The sequence below is a fragment of the Melozone crissalis genome, unplaced genomic scaffold, assembly GCF_028551555.1.
Source record: "Melozone crissalis strain CALT ecotype California unplaced genomic scaffold, PUWL_Pcris_2 ptg000029l_1, whole genome shotgun sequence".
Taxonomy (NCBI): domain Eukaryota; kingdom Metazoa; phylum Chordata; class Aves; order Passeriformes; family Passerellidae; genus Melozone; species Melozone crissalis.
This window is the reverse complement of record NW_026535807.1, coordinates 17,746,290-17,764,289: the sequence shown is the minus strand read 5'-3', so window position 1 is coordinate 17,764,289 and position 18,000 is coordinate 17,746,290. Positions and strand designations below refer to the sequence as shown.

General features: G+C 40.7%; 1 protein-coding gene across 4 annotated transcripts in view; it reads right to left on the bottom strand.

Moving 5' to 3' along the window:
• ATP2B2 (ATPase plasma membrane Ca2+ transporting 2) overlaps window positions 1–18,000 on the bottom strand; it is a 403,583-nt gene that overhangs the window by 167,514 nt on the left and 218,069 nt on the right. For all 4 annotated transcript variants that reach the window (XM_054281065.1, XM_054281062.1, XM_054281063.1 and 1 more), the window contains exon 4: window positions 3,178–3,665. In XM_054281065.1, the coding sequence (XP_054137040.1) occupies window positions 3,178–3,376 (199 nt within the window). In that variant the 5' untranslated portion in view covers window positions 3,377–3,665. The remainder of the gene's footprint in view (window positions 1–3,177; window positions 3,666–18,000) is intronic.

The following is an 18,000-nucleotide window of genomic DNA, read 5'->3' as shown; positions in this document are numbered from 1 at the left end:
TTCACTGACATACTCCTATAAGAAATAAACATTTTTATAAGAGAAAGTAGATGAAAAATTTGTTGTAAATTGGTGGGTACTATATAAAACTGTGGGTAAATATAGTTAAGTATTGGAGAGAGTGGATTCCAGTCTCATTTGGTATTCGTCCAACTAACTCATCCCATTTTACCAGCTGTCCTTTATAAGGTATCACTGATGCTCCAGTGGGCCTCAGAGACTCCAATTGCATGGAAAATTCTACAACTGTCAGCACAGCTCTGCCCAAGGGGGGATTCAGCATTGTTTTGCAAAGTGACAGGGCTAGATACTGCCTATATGTGGTATTTCTGGGATAATGAAAGTGAAACTAATCGGAACACAAATATTTTTAAAGCAAATTCAAGTCGACACGTATGTGTATTTTTTTCATATAAATTATTTCCATAGATTTTTGGGAGGTTCTTTTCATAAGCACTTAAATGAGAGCTTTTCATTATAATATAATCACTTTAGGGCAGGAAATCCCTCAGGCATAACTGAGAGCTGGGATCTCTACTGCATCTATAGCTAAAGGAGCAATCAAAGAAAATTTAAAGGAGAGACTGAAGTCTCGTAACCCATAATAATATTATTAATTCATTCAGCATGCAAATATTATTCTACTCAACATTTAGCAGACTTCCCCAGCTCCATGCTGAATTCAGACAGGGGTTCACTGGGAAATGAGCCTCACAGCAGAGTCAATGGCATCTGAGTTACAAATATGATGCCTTAACTTGAGAAGTTCAGGGCCTTTAAAACAGTCTGAGAAAGCACTTGCAAGTGTGATTGATCCTGTCAATCCATAGGTGGGACATCAAATATTAACATGGGAAATTAATTGAGTCAGCTCTGAGCTCATTACTACTTCTTGCTTTCTAAATAAACCAGTAAATTCAGTTTAGGCGACATTCTACCAAATTATCATGTTCCTGCTGCCAGGAAACATTTTTTTCCTCTGCTCTGGTATCTGTTTCGGCCCTTATCCCACAATATTACCAGGACTTTATCCAGCTAAATTCTGGAAGATCTTACAAGGCAAGGAAGAACCAAGTTCTACAGTCAGGTCCTTTTACTGTTTCACAGTCACTCGGGACTCCTGCTCAGCCATTTGGTTTTTTCAGAGAAGTGCCCTGCAGTAATTCTTATTTTGTATTTCCAATAAAAGCCTGTGAGATGTGCAGCACACCAAAGTATGAACAACAAAGTTGTTCAGGGAACTGTGCTTCACCAAAAACAATGCCTGGCTGGAAAAGTGGTTTTCAGGCACTGTAGCAAATTGTGGTTATTCACAAAGGTATTCAATGAGGAATCCACAGTTTGCTGCAGATATGATAAAGCTAAGTATGTCTACAATTAATTTTCCAATCATATCTGCTTGATATTAGGATTCCATTTCCATGTAAGAAACTTTTTTTTTTCCTCTAAGAATAGTCATGTCTCCAAGAACATCCTCTTCACTGAGCTTGGAATCAAGAAAAACAATGGCTTGGGACTTAGAACTAAATATAAGCTTATATTTGCCATAAGCCTTTTAAGTTTCTCTGTGATGGATAGTTTCTCTCCAGTGAAAGTTTCCAGAGTTTGACAAGATATATTTCAGAGAATTTTTCCAAACAAAGCAATTAAAAATAAGATGTAAGCTTCGTGTGACTGGGAATTCCTATTATGTGATCTACTTGAAAATTAAAACCCAGCAGAGCCTTCATGATTCCAAGGCTATGCTGATTGCCATTTGAAGCTGGAAAGGTTTTTCCCTAATGCACAAGTGATGAAGTGCACGTAATGCTTGGAGGAAAGTTACCTTATCTGCAGTATCAGATATAGATTACTGCTGGAGTCAGTGTGCCACGCTGCTGGATCCATACACTCTGTTCCAACATGAGGAATTGAGTTTCCCTGATGTCATAAATTGAACACATAATGCAATTAACATCTCCTTTGAAGTTCACATTGACCAGGTAACCACTAGAATGAGTTGGCAAAACTTGACTGAAGTCACCGCCACGAGCTCGGCTCAGACAGAGACCTCAGCTCTGACTTTCTGCAAATGTGGAACTCTTGAGGCTGAGACATTGATAGCTGCTCCTTTGGGACCCCTCAGCTGGGGTAATTTATGGTATCACACTACAATTGACATGTTTATGATCACACCAATAACCCCAGACTTTGAGGCATTTAAACACTGGAGGTAACTAAATGATTAATTTTAGAAAGAAGAGAATGGAACAAAGCCAAGACTTCTATCTTCGTGAAAAAGAAAAGAACTTGAAATGAACATCTTGGCTACTTTACAAGACTGCAGAAACATTATAGGCTGAAAGACTGTGTAATTTCCAAAAGTGTTAATACTCCTTGGAGATGAAAATACAGTGACAAAAATAGAATTCTTAGAATAAAACAGAATTTCACTTGCACTTAAACAGAAAGAAAATTGTATGAGGAGAGGGAAACATTACACCATTGTCAATGCTTTATGGGGAGCTATTTGGTTTGAGCATTGAAAACCAGACTAATAAATGATCAAGTAGAAGTCTAAAAAGACTTAGGAAAATAGATACCAGAAAGTTATGATTGGTAGTATTAAACATAAGAAAGCATGGAGCTTAATGTAACACACAACAGAAGTGCAACTACTAAAAACATCAATACAATCACAGACTGATGATTTCAGCAAAATTACGTATGATAATATAATAAGTGAAGACAAGTACCCTATATATAAATACAAAAAGATATATTGATCTACACAGTAACATAATGTGCATCTCAGAGAGTCATTTCACACTCTCAAGATGTCCAAACACCTATAAGCTGTTTTGAAGCATCTATTTTGCACCTTCTTACCCCAGGAGCAGAGAGATTCAAGTCTCTTTGCAATGCCTAAAACATGTGCGGATTTTTTTGTGTCATTTTAAGGAAGAGTTAATGCATTTAGCTGTTAAAACAAAAAACACTCCTTTCACCCTCATGCCAGCTTTAGCTATAGCTGGGCTGGTTTGCCTTCTTTCTTAGAAGACTCCTGTTTAGTAATTGTTGGGAATAATGTCAGCACCATGAGAATTCTGTTCAGGTAGAAACCAAAACCTCTTTTTTCACTGTCTGGAGAGCATTTATACAAATTCCCCTAATTGAAGTGAAGTGAGAAGTGCTTACCTTCTGTTGGTGATGTCTTCAGATGTCTGCAGAGCCCCTCTGTTTCCCCATAAGTCTCTTTAATTTTTACTACTGCTTCTGTCCCTCGGAGTTCCATGAGGGAGCGCAGTTCCTGCAGTGTGCACCCAAACTCTCCTGCATGGTTGGCCTCATTTCTTTGGTTCTTGGAATAAAAATCGCTATTTGTCATGTCACCCATCGTGGCTGGTTTATATTGCTCCACTCGTTGTAGTTGGATACAATCTTAAAACTGTTTTAAAAACTGGAGGACAGGAACCTCGAATTCCAAATCGGAGAAATTAAAAAGAATCCCGCGTGTGTCCGGCGAGCGACGTGGAGGATGCCCCTGGCGAGGAGGGTGTCCCTGACAGGCTGGAGGTCACAGAACGGCTGCTCTCAAGGCTGCAGACCAGCTCCACTCCATTCACCATTTCCCATTATGCTGCACCCAAGCTGTAGAATCTACATGGTCATTTCTTCCTCTGGACCTTTGGGAAGAAGCAGAAAGGACTCATTACAAGAGGGATGGTGTCAGACGGGTGGTGGCATCCCAGAGGAGCTGCGCAGCACCAGGGTGGGGTGTCCTGGAGGTGCTGCAGGTGGGTAGCATCCACCCAGGACAACACCGGTTCTGCCTTAGATAAAGCTCCCCAGAGCTAGAGCACCAATAGCAGCGCTGCTCGAGTCCAAAGAGCAGCCGCTAAATGAGATGAGTCATGAATATTAATTAGTGAGCGATTAGCCCGGCGTGCAGGATGCACCCCCAGTACGTGCTCCGCTCCATACAGCCACACCGGGCTGTCCTCTGAGCACAACAAAGGCTCCCTGATAAGGCTCTGAGCTTAACAACTGGTTAAACCCAACCAATTTTCACTATGGGTTAAAACAAAACTGACTTTTAGCACAAAAGCGGTGAAACTTGGGGGAAAACTATAGAGCCACCATGAGAAATGCAGAATATATTTAAATACATTACATCTTACAGCCTTGCCTTCTGTGCAAGCGAGCACAGCGTGGATGCAATGGGATGGCTGGGTTGGCAGAGGCAGAGCTCTGTATGAGGAGCCCTTTCCCCTGAGCCCAGTCACCACACACACACACACAGGATGCTGCTGGGCTCTCTCTTTTTCCTTCTTTTTCCCTTTGTTTTATTCTCTTTTTTTATGTGCAGTGTTGAACGAGTCCCGTTTGGACCATCTGGGAGACAGTTGATTACTTGCTAAAGCCAGCCTTTAAAACCTGTTTCCCCTTCCCATATTCTAATGAAGTTGGTTTAAATACTGCTGAAACCAGCTATTATATTTGGCACGCAGAGTTTTAACAGAGATTAAAGGTTTCTTTTTTGCCTCAAGCGGGTTAGTGCAAGTGCACTGTCTAATCTAGAGGTCTCAGAATCGTTTTCATAATAAAAAAGATCTTTCAAAGGGCACCCCAGCAGCCTAATAACTGACCAACCTGTCACAGGCGAAGGTCACACATTGAACTTTCTAGGCACAGCAATCCCCAGTGGAAATTATATATAAATGCCCAGATAAAGCACATCAAGAGAAGCCCAGTGCCTTTCAAGTCCCGGGTTTGTATTTGTGCAATAATTTTAATCTCCCACCCAGCTACAGCTGATGTAACACGTGGGGTTTGCTATTTCCACTCTCTAAGGATGTTGCCGTTGCTCTGCAATGACAAAGATCAGACCTGGGTGAGCACTAATTTGGAGTTACCTTGCTCAATTAACAAAACTGAACCTCTACCAGCCCTCTCCTTTACAGCTGCAAACCTCAACATTCCTTTGATTTCTGTGGAGGAAAACGTTAAACAAAAAAAAAAAAAAAACAAAAAGGAAGTTCAAGTTTCACTATGATATCACAGCCCAAAATTCAAATACCAGCCAACTGCTACACATTTCTTCCACCCATCCTATTTGGTGATGTATCTTCTAGTGCTAAGAACTTCTGCCACCCTCAACTTCACGTATTGCTTTCCACATTCACAAGATGAGAATTTCAGCACAAAATGGTTTTTGTGCTGAAACAACAAAGAGAAATTTGAAGTAGCAATTAAAAAGGGTTTTTATTTGCCAAGCAGGAGATGGTGAACCACACTCTGCTCTCCATGGCTGCATCCTGGGCACTGCTCAGCCTCAACCCATCCCCAGGTACTCCCCTATATCCAGCAGGAATAAAAGGCCTTTCTCACACTACTGCTTTGTCTTTTTGTAAACAGGATGGATCAGAATTCTGAACAGAAATAGCATCAGCCTGCAGCATTATTTGGGGAAAAAATTGCAGGCCAGAAATGTCACAGATGCCCGGTGAAACAGGCTTCATCCCAGGAGGCAGCACAGGGCTCCTCCTCCCGACCAGCAGCATCCCAGGCTCAGCCTGCTGCCAGCCACAGCAGAATGCAGATTGAGATCTGATTGTCAGAAAGGCTACAGTGATGATAACAAATAGCTGAAATAACAGGCTGCTCTTTACTTCCAGTGGTTAAATAAATAAATAAATAAAATCTGTTCTTAAGTGCAGTTCAGGGTTTTGAAAGCTGGGCATCTCAAACAGCCATGATTTTAAGAGAAAAGAAGATGGAAAAAACATTGCTCTAACAAAAAAAAATCTTTTTAAACATTGCTCCAAAATAACAACATTGTTCTTAAACTGTTCCATAACACCACAGAGAAAAGACAATTTTGAATGTTTTCTGAGAAGAACCATCTACGAATTTCATTTCTGATGCAAAGGTTACTAAACACAGCATCAAAGACATTTTCTCCATGATCATTCTGTGGGATGTGTCCACTCCTCTCAATCAAAGTATCTCTTTAGGCTCCCTGTGCTATAAATTAATTTCTTTTCTTCCATTCTTAGAAATTCATTGTCATTTGTCAGCCACAGCGCTGACAAGACAGTGCTGCTGCTTTTCAGCATGACTCATTTGCCTGCTTAATTTTTAATTTCGCCTCCAATTAAATATTAACCAATAAACAACAAATATGAAGTTTACACTTCCTTCAGAACTCCAAAACCAAATCTCTGGCCGTCTGTGCTGCTCATGACTCATCTAATGCTGTGCCACCAGGGAAACACCACCTCATGGTTCTGAGGGGCAGATGGAGAAACACAGCAGTGTTTCTGAGCGTGACTGTCATTATTCCCTGCTCATGCAGCTCCCTAATCCCCTGGAATAGGATCCTCAGGCTCCATCCCATCCAAAATCTCTCCTAGCCAAAGCCCAGGCTCCTCACCAGTCTGGCAGGACTGGCACACCACCACTTCACCCCTCCAAAGTGGTGAATATTGAATATTTCTTCACCAAAAGCTGAGGAATAGAAAAGTTGTAGATGGCACGTGGCAATATTCCCATCATGGGGCTTGGCATCTTCAAAATACATCCAGTTACCACAAATGGGGAAATTGAGTCTCATCCACAAGAAATCACATTATTACACTGGGTTTCGGTGGGGGTTTTTTGTTTGCTGGGGGTTTTTTGGGTGGAGGAGAAGGAAGGGACTATTTTACAAAAAAACTCACAATATTGATATTTTCAAGATGTCCTACGTATTGATGTTCTCAAGATGTCTTAAGTGAACTACCAAGAAATTCTGATGCAAGGAGGTGATCCTGGCACATTTTTCAATCAAAATTATCTAATATCCTAATGACCCAATAAATAAAGTGAGCTGGATTTCATGCTCTGGGTGCTGCTTTCACTGCTCTATCCATGGTGGGCTTCAGTGGGGTTTAATCCATAACCAAAACCTTCCTGGAGCATAAAGAGGCACCATCCCCAAGCCCTGAGAGCACAGGGTTTGCTTTCCACACCATCCTAGAACAAGGACCCTCCTCCAAATCCTCCAGATTTGGTCTCATCATTCCCTGTGAGAAGAACTTCTAGGGAAAATGTGCCTACTCAGACATGTTCAACAAAAGAGAAATAAAAACTCCAGTAAATTAATTCCGCACACAACAGCAGTTGGTTTTCCCAGACTAAAGCAGTCACTTTTAATGAAGGTTATTTGGCTTTACTTATTCTTCCCAATGCTTCTGAAACTAGAAAACTGACTAAAAGAAGTCCCAAAGTGCAGTTTTTAAACAACAGATTGCTGTGGAGCAGAGATAAAATCCCAGCCCACTTAGATACAACTCAGGTAATAAAAGACTTCACACACAAAACACCTGAGTAAAAAATCCACCATCCTTATTTTCCTCATTTAAAAGTCAGAATATCAGTCTGTCCCTTGGTCTGAAATCTTGTCAAAGACGGATTTTTGTTGTACAAATGCAATATAAACTTGAGCTGGCTGTTTAGTTGGGTTTGTTTTTTTTAATTTTTTTTCCAGAGTTGCTGTGTCTGGGGGAAGAGGCTTCCAGTCCTGTAGAGCCCAAGTCAAATATTTTTAATCTCCTAGCTGCTTAGAGGAAATGCATGCCAATTAAAACAGAAGCAATTTGGATGAGCTAACTGCAGGCCTGCTGGGAAAACTATTCTTTGATTTCCCTAATCAGGAAAAGTCTCATCTTGGAAGCTTGTAAATATTTTCACAGTGTGTTAGAATGTAGATATCATCCCCAAGTATTCTGACATCTGATTTCATTCAGGCTTCTACTGGCAGGAAAGTTAGCAGCAACTTAATGAACCAGATTTCACCAGAGCAGAATCCCAAGGGTTGCATTTCACCGTCCTAAAGGTCTGGACAAATAATGGATTCATCATGAGTCAAAAAAAAAAAAAAAAAAGGTTTATTTTTAATTTTTCTGTTTTCTCTAAAATTCTGGCAAGCCTGATTTCAGAGTTTGCTGTGAGGAGCTGTTTGAATTACAGGTGAAATGGTGATTCCCTCTCACTCCTCGTGCAGCTGGAAGGTGGCACACACAGCTGCTGCTCCAGGACTTAAACTGAATTGAACTCAGGGCATTAGCAGTTCCCACCCCTCCATAGGGAGCATTTCTGCCCCACTTGGACTTTATTTGGCAGGAGATAAAATTCCAGCTGAACCCTATAGACAGCCCCTGAGTAAGGGGTGAAATACACATTTTAGTGGGTGCATAATCAGATTCTTCTGTATTCACTGATCCTGCCACATTTTTCAATCAAAATTATCTAATACGCTAACGACCCAATAAATAAAGTGAGCTGGATTTCATGCTCTGGGTGCTGCTTTCACTGCTCTATCCATGGTGGGCTTCAGTGGGTTGAATTCATAACAAAAACCTTAATAAAGTAGGACTGGAAGCAGTTTTAAGAGAATTTTCCCTTGAATCTGAGCAAAATCATCTGAGAGATTTTGAGACTACAGTTCCTGGGAGCAGCAGAGGATGCAAACCTCACAGCTGACCTCTGCAAGGGGAAAAGAGTTGAGAAGGAAAGCCAAAACCTGCTCTGTGGAGGCCTGCAGATATGTGAAATAAATCAGGTGGGGCCCAGCTGTGGCATCTTTGCATGGAAAATCCAAAATTCCCATCCATTTGGGAACACAATCTTCATGGAGCAGAATGAGGAAAGGATTCTCTATCCAGCAGCCAAAAAAGCTGATTAAATGTACCCAGCAATGCCTAAACTCACACTCTCTTAAAAGAAAAAAAAAAATTCAACCACACTGACTTTGAAGTTCAATTATCAGCAACGCACAAGATGCAGAAGGAGCTAAGGAAAAACACCATCTGAATAAAAGCTGGTTGGCACCTCACAAAGTGTGAAATTTTCGTTTAATGCCAGGAAGCCAAGAGCAGATAAAGAAAGAGAAACTGAACTTTGTCACTGAAGTGTTCTCCGAAAATATTCCTGACTTCATGCCTCCATTTCCTCATGAATTTCAAGTTGATTTAAGTTAATCTCTCCATCTATAAGGAAGCTGTGGCTGTCCCTGGATCCCTGGAAGTGCCCAAGAACAGGTTGGACAGGGCTTGGAGCAGCCTGGGACAGTGGAAGGTGTCCCTGCCCATGGAAGGATCTGGAATAAAATGGTCATGAGGGTCATTTCCAACCCAAACCAGTCTGTGATTCTGTGCTCATTCATTCATGATGAGCGCTCACAGATGAGACATTCATTCACTTCTTGTTTCCAGAGAGAAATGTATTTCCCCTGATAATGGGATGACATTAAGACAATTAAGTTAAAGTATTATTTTAAAAATATTGCAAAATGAAAGCATTAAAAAAAGGAAAAATCACAGGCAACTGCCTGTTACAATCCCTTAACAGCTGTTCCAGCCTTTCAGCATGAACCTGAGCCTCCAGTCAGTACCAGTTTCATTATCAGGTAGGATAAATAAAAAGGATTCCATGCCTCCTGTATACCCTGTTGAATATTCAAAGGCAACAAAAGCCTTGTCACAAGAGAATTTTTTATTAAAGAGACACAAACTATCATTAATTTCAGCTCTAAAATAAGCATATTTACCTAGGATTTCTACCAAACAGAATCTTGCACAAATGGGCTGATTTTTCTCTTTTCCATGTTGTAATGAGGGGAGCTAAAATGAGGGCTGTGAATTAAAGTCCCTGCAGCCCCTGCTGCAGTGCATAGCTATTCAGCTACATCTGATCCCAAGCCTTTCCTCTGCTCCTCGTGGAAATGGCTCCAGCAAAGCCAAATGAACTCCTGACAGCAACAAAACTGCTGTAAGGGAATCAATTCAGGCCCATTAAATAACAAAATGACTCCATCAGTGACTTCTGGGGGACTGCAGCAGCTCCTGCAGATGAAATCCTTCCTCCCCTGGTGCCAGAGCCTCCCTCTCTGCCTGCAGAGGTGGGATCTGCCCTGAAAATGAGATTTTCCCACTAAAGGCTGTCCCAACCATCAGTTTTCAGAACTCTCTCTCATGCCCTGCTGGTGCTAACATGAATTTATGATGTTTTCTTTCCAGTGCTCAAATGAAAGGTTATTTTCCATCAGCCATTTATTCTCTTGAGGCTCCAATACCCCACTGCAAAAGGTTTGGGGTTCTTTCATTCACTGCCTTCCTACACACCACATATTCCTACTCTTTGGGGTTGTGTTTCTGGCACTGAAAAGACCCATTCTACACCTCTATAAACTTTAGAAATTTTTCATTCTACATGTTTTCATGTAGAATTGATTTTACGCAGCACAGTTGTTGCAAGGAGTGCCAACTTCCAAACTGTGTTATCAATTTAATCAAAAACACAGCTGGGGAAAAAAAGGATATTTGGACTTCAGATAGCATTAAATAAAGCAGATGTGGGGAAAAAAAACCTAAATGAAATGCTCTAAAAGCAGTAGGTGATCAGGTAAGGAACATTTCCCAGCACAGATTCTTTTTTGGAGCAGAAACACCCAAAAGATTTACTACAGTGATGCTACATCACAGAGGGATGTTGGAGAGCAGCTCCTCACCATCATCAGAGAAAATATTCAAAATTTCTTCCTTGGGCTGTGATGCCTTTCTTTTCTAACCTAAAACTATAGTTCTGTCCAGTCATTACAGTTTCAGACCCAAGGAACAAGGATTAAAAAAATCCATAAAAGAGGAGCCCAAACTCGCCAGGCTAAAATTCAGATCTTTACTTTGCTTCACTAAAAGCAAATTATTGGCACATGAACACTAAAAAGATGAGGCATTCTACATCTGTCCTTCATCTGTGTGTTTCACAGACTACCAGATTTCTGAAGTCTAGAATTTGAGTTAACATGTGACCTTTAGCTGATTATCAGCTTGGTGCACACAATTTCAGGGAGTTCCAGAGTCTGTGTCTCTAAAATACCTAATTATAGCTCATTTAATCAGAAAATTCTCCAGAACATCTTAAAAGAAATAGATTTTTGAGCTCCTTCCAATTTAAAATTCCATTCTAACCTTTTCCTGCTCCATCCCACCTAAAATTTTTTGGCTTTTGTTCAGTCTCTGAGTTTGGGTCCTAATTATTACTTTTTTTAGTGTATTACTAATTATTGCATTATAAAAAAGTTAAATGGCCTCTCCAATCTTCATACCTTGAGACTAACCCAAATATTTAATACTTTGGTAGAAATTGCCGTTTCTCGTGATTGGTCACATCCATCTTGACCTCTTTTCACTTTTTTTTCCTCAGATTTTCTAACAATATTTTACAGCACTTTCCATCCTAAAAATTGAGATTAATGAAGATAATCTCAGCTATATCTGAAGCACCTATCAGGCTTTTAATCAATAAACTGCAATTTCATTTCATGATTCCTCTGTGCTCCCAGCTCTGCCTTGAGGGCTGCATCAGCACATGACTGGTTTGAGAGCTGTGAAATGGGACTTGAAATATTTCCAGTCCTGGACAGGATTTTGTCATAACAGCAAACTCAAAGACTTAAAGGACACATGGACTTGATTACTTTTTAAATAAACTAGAGATAAATTGAAGCATTTTCCTGCCTTCTTAGGAGGATGAGGAAGTGCAGCAGAAGTGCACTCATTAATGTGAAATAGAATTTTGATGGATTGCTTTTACTAAAAAGTTGACAGGTATCATGTTTTCCATAAATATGGATCTATGGGATAACAGAGAGAATAAAAACCTGGGCAAATCCATAACGGGCCAGCTGTAGAGAAAATCATTTTGTTGTGTCATGATCTGAGCTCTGGAGGTTAAGGCACCTTTCCACTTTTAACATCCATGCTATTGTAGCACTATCAGTGTTGACACTCATATCCCTGAGAAAGAAACTCCAATTTCTACATAACAACCCAAGGGAGACCATTAAGGGAAAAGGAAAAAAAAAAAAAAGGAAAAGAAAGAAAACAAAAAAGAAAAAACAAACCCTGGCCTTGTTCTGCTGTTCTCTCTGTCCTTCTGTCAGCATCCATCGCATAAATCACCCAGCCATTAGCAGGGAAAGGACTGCCTGACTACTGCTGTCTATAAAAGTCAAGAAAATCTAAGCAGATCTAACAGACCTTTAGCCAAAAGACAGGAGAGCACAGCACACAGAAATGGAATCAGATTGCTGTGTTTAGCCAAAAATGCCATAATTTCAGAGTTATACATATAAAGTCTTCTATCTACGAGAGCCTTCAAGACTGACAGCAGAAAAACCCAATTTTCCAGGAGTTACTCTTGTTTTTCAGGTGTGTGATTGCTCAGCAGGTGAAATGCTGAGCATCAAGCAGATCACGAGAAACAGCTGGTCCAGGGGGAAAAAAAAGAATAAAAAAACAAAAAAGAAGAAGGATAAAACCATCCTCCCTAAACAAACTAAATCAACTCCAGTCTGAATTTGCAGACCTCTTTTCTGCCACTTTGGTTTCACTATCTGAGGAATTTTATTACAATATTAATTAAATGAAGCCAAATACTGAAGCTTTTAGAGCAGCACCATTGGTTGTTAATGAGATCCAGAAAATGGAGCTTCCATGCAAAATAAGGGCAGGCAGAAAAATAAAAGAGTAAGAAAATAAAATATAAAAGTAAATCATTTGGTTGTTAAAAAAACCCAAAAAATATAGTTATTTAATGGCTGAAGAGAAATATATACTTTGCCTCTTATATATATATACAAGTCGAATTGGAAGAGGCACATTTTTCCCTTGCACCATTCCCATAAAGGCTGAAAAAGCAAACTGCAGGCTATAATCTCCTTTTGTGAACATATATCTACATTTTCCTTTTGTTAACAGTGAAAAGAACTTTTGCATCTTTTTCTTTAAAAAATAATTTTAAAAAAATTCTTACATAAGGTTGGGCTATTTTATTCTTGGGATGGGATGTGGTTCTCTAAAATGAGAATCGAGAGACCAAATTATAACTAACAGGGACCATCTCAGAAAGATTTTTGCTGCCACCTGCACATTTGATGGCAGGAGATCATTTTAGTTAACCAAGGGCATAATCCCAGCCTGTCCTGCTGTGTGCCTGCACAATACAGAGCATTCCTATCCCACCTCACCTATTTATCAGCATTAAAAAAGCAGCAGGTGAAAGTATAAGAAATTTAATATCAAGCTTTAATAGGTTATAAACTGCTAAAAATAAACTGCCAGTAGTTTACCACCAGCAGTACACAGAGCAGAGTTCAGCTCCTATAAAAGTTGGCATCTCTTCAAGTTCCTTCGTGCTACTGAACTCTCAGACCATCATTATGCAAGGATCAGAAGTAAAGAAAAATAACTTTTTAGCTTTGCTGCATCTTATGCAAGAGAAGTTATGGGGTACAAGAAAAAAGCTTTTTCCCTTCAAAGACGAATTTGCTTCAAGCACATTCTGTTATTTTTTTGCTAAAAAGAAAAAAACCCATCTAAATTTTTTTTCACTGTCACGGTTTTAGAAATTTTTCTTATAAACCAACCCATCTTTGCTACTAAAGAGAGATCCAAACCTGGCCAGCTTTGAACTCCAGCTCCACATCCTCAGCCACGAGCTCGCAGGTAACAAAAAGCCAGAACAATGAATTGCATCTGAAGTGATGATTTGGGCAGAATTCCTTTGCAGTTTTGCAGAGAGTGGAAGGGAGAGAACATCCAGCTCGTCTGTCCCTGGCTGAAATGAAAGCCAAGAGGCCCCAGCCCTCCCCAGCTGGCTGATTCCTCTCACCTGCCAGGAAAACCACAGGTGATTCTGATTCCCTTTAATCAGGGGAGAAGAAAGGGAAGCACTCAGGATGGAACCCAACAGCCCCCTTTGCATTTTTAACTGCTAAGAAAATCAAATATAAACACATTTTCTCCCCTGTGATTCAGAAGATCATGCCCTGTGAGGCAAGAGGAGCAGGGCTGCTGGGGAGGTGAATCTGCACCACAAAAATCTGTGTGAAAGGAGGAGAGGGGAAAAAATCCATCCCTGCAGGACTCGGGTGTACAATGGGAACTGGCAGCCAAGGTCACTCCTGAGAAAGAGAGCAGCCAAAAAGGAGGTTTTAAATCTCAGTGGGCATTAGCTGAAAGACACACAGTGATGTTCTGCAGAGCTTTTAAATAGGACATGCACAAAGGATTCCAAGGAGATGGCTATCAGGCAGACCTATCAAAATACCTTTTTTTTTTTTTTTTTTTTTTTTTTTGCCCAGGTTATTGTCATCCACGGACAGTCACGAAATCATTTTGGACCAGAAATGAATAAGTGCAATTTGACAGGAATCACAGCCAGGCCCTGCATAAATACCTGACCAAAATGCCAGCAGCATCCGAGGGGGATGAGGAACATCTGAGAGCCCCCAAGCAGAAGGAAGGAGGGAGAGGGCCCTGCCCAGGAGCTGCCAGGGACACTTGCAGAGGGCACTGGGCACCGTGGGACTCCAGCTCCTCTCCCTGGCACCAGCTCACACCACCTGCCCACAGGAAGGCACTTTGGGGACAGGCTTATGCAGGCAAAATGGCACATTAATGCTAAAATCTGGCTCATTAAACCTAAACATCCAACAGGAAGAATAAAATAAAAATAATAATAAAATAAAATAAAATAAAATAAAAATAATAATAAAATAAAATAAAATAGAGTTTGGGAAGACAAATTTCCAAAGCCAAGTGTTCTCTGCATTCAGCTTGAGGGAAAGCATCAATTTTAGCAGAGGGAAAATAAAATAAAAAAACCCATTCTTCCCTCAAAAACGTACACGAGTACAGACATTACTCTCTTTCTGCTTCACAGAAGCAACATTTGGAAAACGACTTAACCTTTCTATTTTTATCTGGGTGCATTCAAATTACCAATAATGTACAACATGCTGTAACAAAACCACTGATGTAGGGTATAATTTTCCCTCAAGCACATTATCCTAGCTGGTGGCTCAGAAAAATAAGCTGATAAAACAGCAGCAGACATCAATTGATGGATAAAAAGCCATCACAGCTATGTAGAATGCTGCTGCCCAACCTTAAAATCATACAATTAGCCAAAAAATACAAGCTGTAGGACAGGACATACCAACAACCATGCATTAGCTACGGGGTCATCCCAAAAATCCTCCTACAAACACATTTTTAGGCAGACCAGCAGATTATCGCCTCATAATTTAGCTATTAACACACAGATTTATTTTAAAGCCATCATCATGCCTGGTACTTTTATTAAATATCTTCTTCCCTGTCAAGTTCAATCGGGATCTCATCCTAACCATGATGAGCTTTTAATTTTCTGTGCTATTAATAGCAACTTAAAAATAAAATGTTCTCTTTTGAAGCTATAAAGCTGTAACTTTCTTTAGGAGCTGCAAGGGGGAAGAGAGATTAATCTTCCTACTCTGCATCTCTTAAGCTACATTAGTTATCTGCATATATGGGAAAAAACCCAGGAGAACAAGGGGAAAACAGGAATTTTCTCTAAGAATCCCTTAATATAACTCCCTATAAGGATGTCACATGGCTGCAGCACAGAAATGAAGAATTACCAATATATAAAAGGAATAAATACTTTAATTGCCAGGTAGGTTCTGCATCCTTCTCAGTAACCCTCATCAAGAGATAACAGATTAATGAATGACATAATTAGCTGCAGGATGCACAGAGTCCTGTCCAGCAAAGCCCTTCAGCAGCTTCTCAAATTTCAGCACGATTGGGGTCCTCATTAATTGCCCAGCAAATGAAGAAAGATGGGAAGCTGGAGATGAGGCTCGTGGCCCTCTCTGACCATCTGACACACGGATCAGATGCTTCCAGCTGCTCTTCCTCAGCTGCCTCCTCCCAGCAAGGGCAGAAGGGAAGGTACAAAGCTGTTCCAACCCTCTCTGGGTCTGTAGGAGCAGAATTAAAGCAGAGGGTTGTGCAGTCCCTTTCAGCATCCTGCTGCAGTGCTGCTTGCACTCACAAGGAGCGACATAAGGAAGGTCAGCTCCAAGGCTTCCATCAGAACCACAGAGCTGCAGAAAAGTCCAGAGAAGGCTCCAGGGAGAGCTCAGAGCCCTTCCAGTGCCTGAAGAGGCTCCAGGAGAGCTGGAGAGGATGGGGGACAAGGCATGGAGGGACAGGACAAGGGGAAATGGCCTTAAACTGGAGAAAGGCAGATTTGGATTGGATTTAGGAAGGAATTTTCCCCTGTGAGGGTGGGCAGGCCTGGGCACAGGGTGCCCAGAGCAGCTGTGGCTGCCCCTGGATCCCTGGCACTGCCCAAGGACAGGCTGGACATTGTAGCTATGATATTTTCTGAAAAATCTTTTCTTTAAGATTTTTTTTCTCTTGAGAAGCTGAGAAGCCTCAAGAACAAAATGTAAACAATGTTTATCTGTTGCTGTAGGATGCAACAGGTGGATCTGTGATTGGTCTCATGCAGTTGTTTCTAATTAATGGCCAATCACAGTCAGCTGGCTCAGACTCTCTGTCAGAGACACAAGCTTTTGTTATTCATTCTTCTTGTTTTTTCTATTCTTAGCCAGCCTTCTGATGAAATCCTTTCTTCTATTCTTTTAGTATAGTTTTAATGTAATATATATCATTAAATAAGAAATCAGCCCTCTGAAACATGGAGTCAGATCCTCACCTCTTCCCTCATCCTCAGACCTCTGTGAACACCAGCACAGGGCATTGGGGCTGGGAGCACCCTGGGACAGTGGAAGGTGTCCCTGCCATGGCAGGAGTGGAATGAGATGATCTTTAATGTCCCTTTCCACCCAAATCACTCTGGATTTGCTGATTCCATGACCTTGGGACACCACCCAGGCCCTGGGCTGCTGTGGGATGTATTCTCTGTCAGTGCCTCCATGCTTGTGACCTCTCTTGTAGGAGATGGGCCCTGCCACAGCCATCGAGGCCTATCTTTATCTAAAGATTGGAACACTGAAGTGTGTTCTAATGAGGGATAAACTGAGACCATCTGGATGTCTCAGCTGCTACAGAGCATGATTGTTTGCTGATTTTAACCGTGGCTCTTGCAGAGAACATAGACCTGTGTTGCACAAAGTGCACAAGCTCAGCTTGATTTCTCCTCTAATCAAATGTGTTGATCTAAAATCTGTTTCCAGCAAATTACTTGTCTGTTTTGGGAACAGTTCCCTCCTCATCTCCTCAGCACGGTGATGGGGATAAGCAGAGACAATTGAGTTGAACAGGTATTTTTGTGAGGGGCTGACAGAATAAAATCTTCCATTTTGGAACACGACCGCCATTCACTCACAAACTACACACCAGGCGCCATCTCAAATTAAAATCTGGAATTTTCTTTTCTTTTTTTCTTCAAGGGTTTTGGTTCACTTTTGTTGTTGTTGTTGGGTTTGTTTGTTGATTTTTTTTTCTTTACAGAGATCTGTTGCAAAAAAATTGGTAATTAATTGGTCCCATTTGAATGGTGGTGGCATGGAGACAATCTGCATTTCTTCATGCACATATTTCAACAGTTAAGTGTTCAGAGTATTGGATAACCATATTAAAATTAAGCTGCAATGAATCATTTGTTGATCCTGCATATATCCTGCAAGATAAATAATGAGTTGCTTTGGGAAGGTAAAGTAAGAAACTACTCAAAACCACCACAAAATTAATGGTTAGCAAAAGAAACTGTGAAAATAATTCTGCAGTTTAATTATTAGAATATTGTCTAGACAGCTGGGGTTTCTGTCAATTCTCAAATTAAACAGAACCAATAGGGATCAAATCCAAATTTCCCATGTTCCCACAGATTTTTTTCCATGTCACAAGACTACAGGCACTGGAAACATCCGAATTCTAAAACCTTCAGCAAACTTCTCAACTGCTTTTCAAGAAACCAGGCCTGGGTCTGGAAGTGGAAATGGAGTGAGTCTGCAGTGACTTCCTCCCAAACACCTCAGCCAGCAGGCACCATTAACAATTCCAGATTAGAACATTCTGTTTCAATTAGTTTAAGTGCTGTTAATTATGCATTCACCAGGAATGACACCTGTGACTTCAAATTCCAAGCAGATCCGAAAATTAAAAAACTAAAAGCAACAAC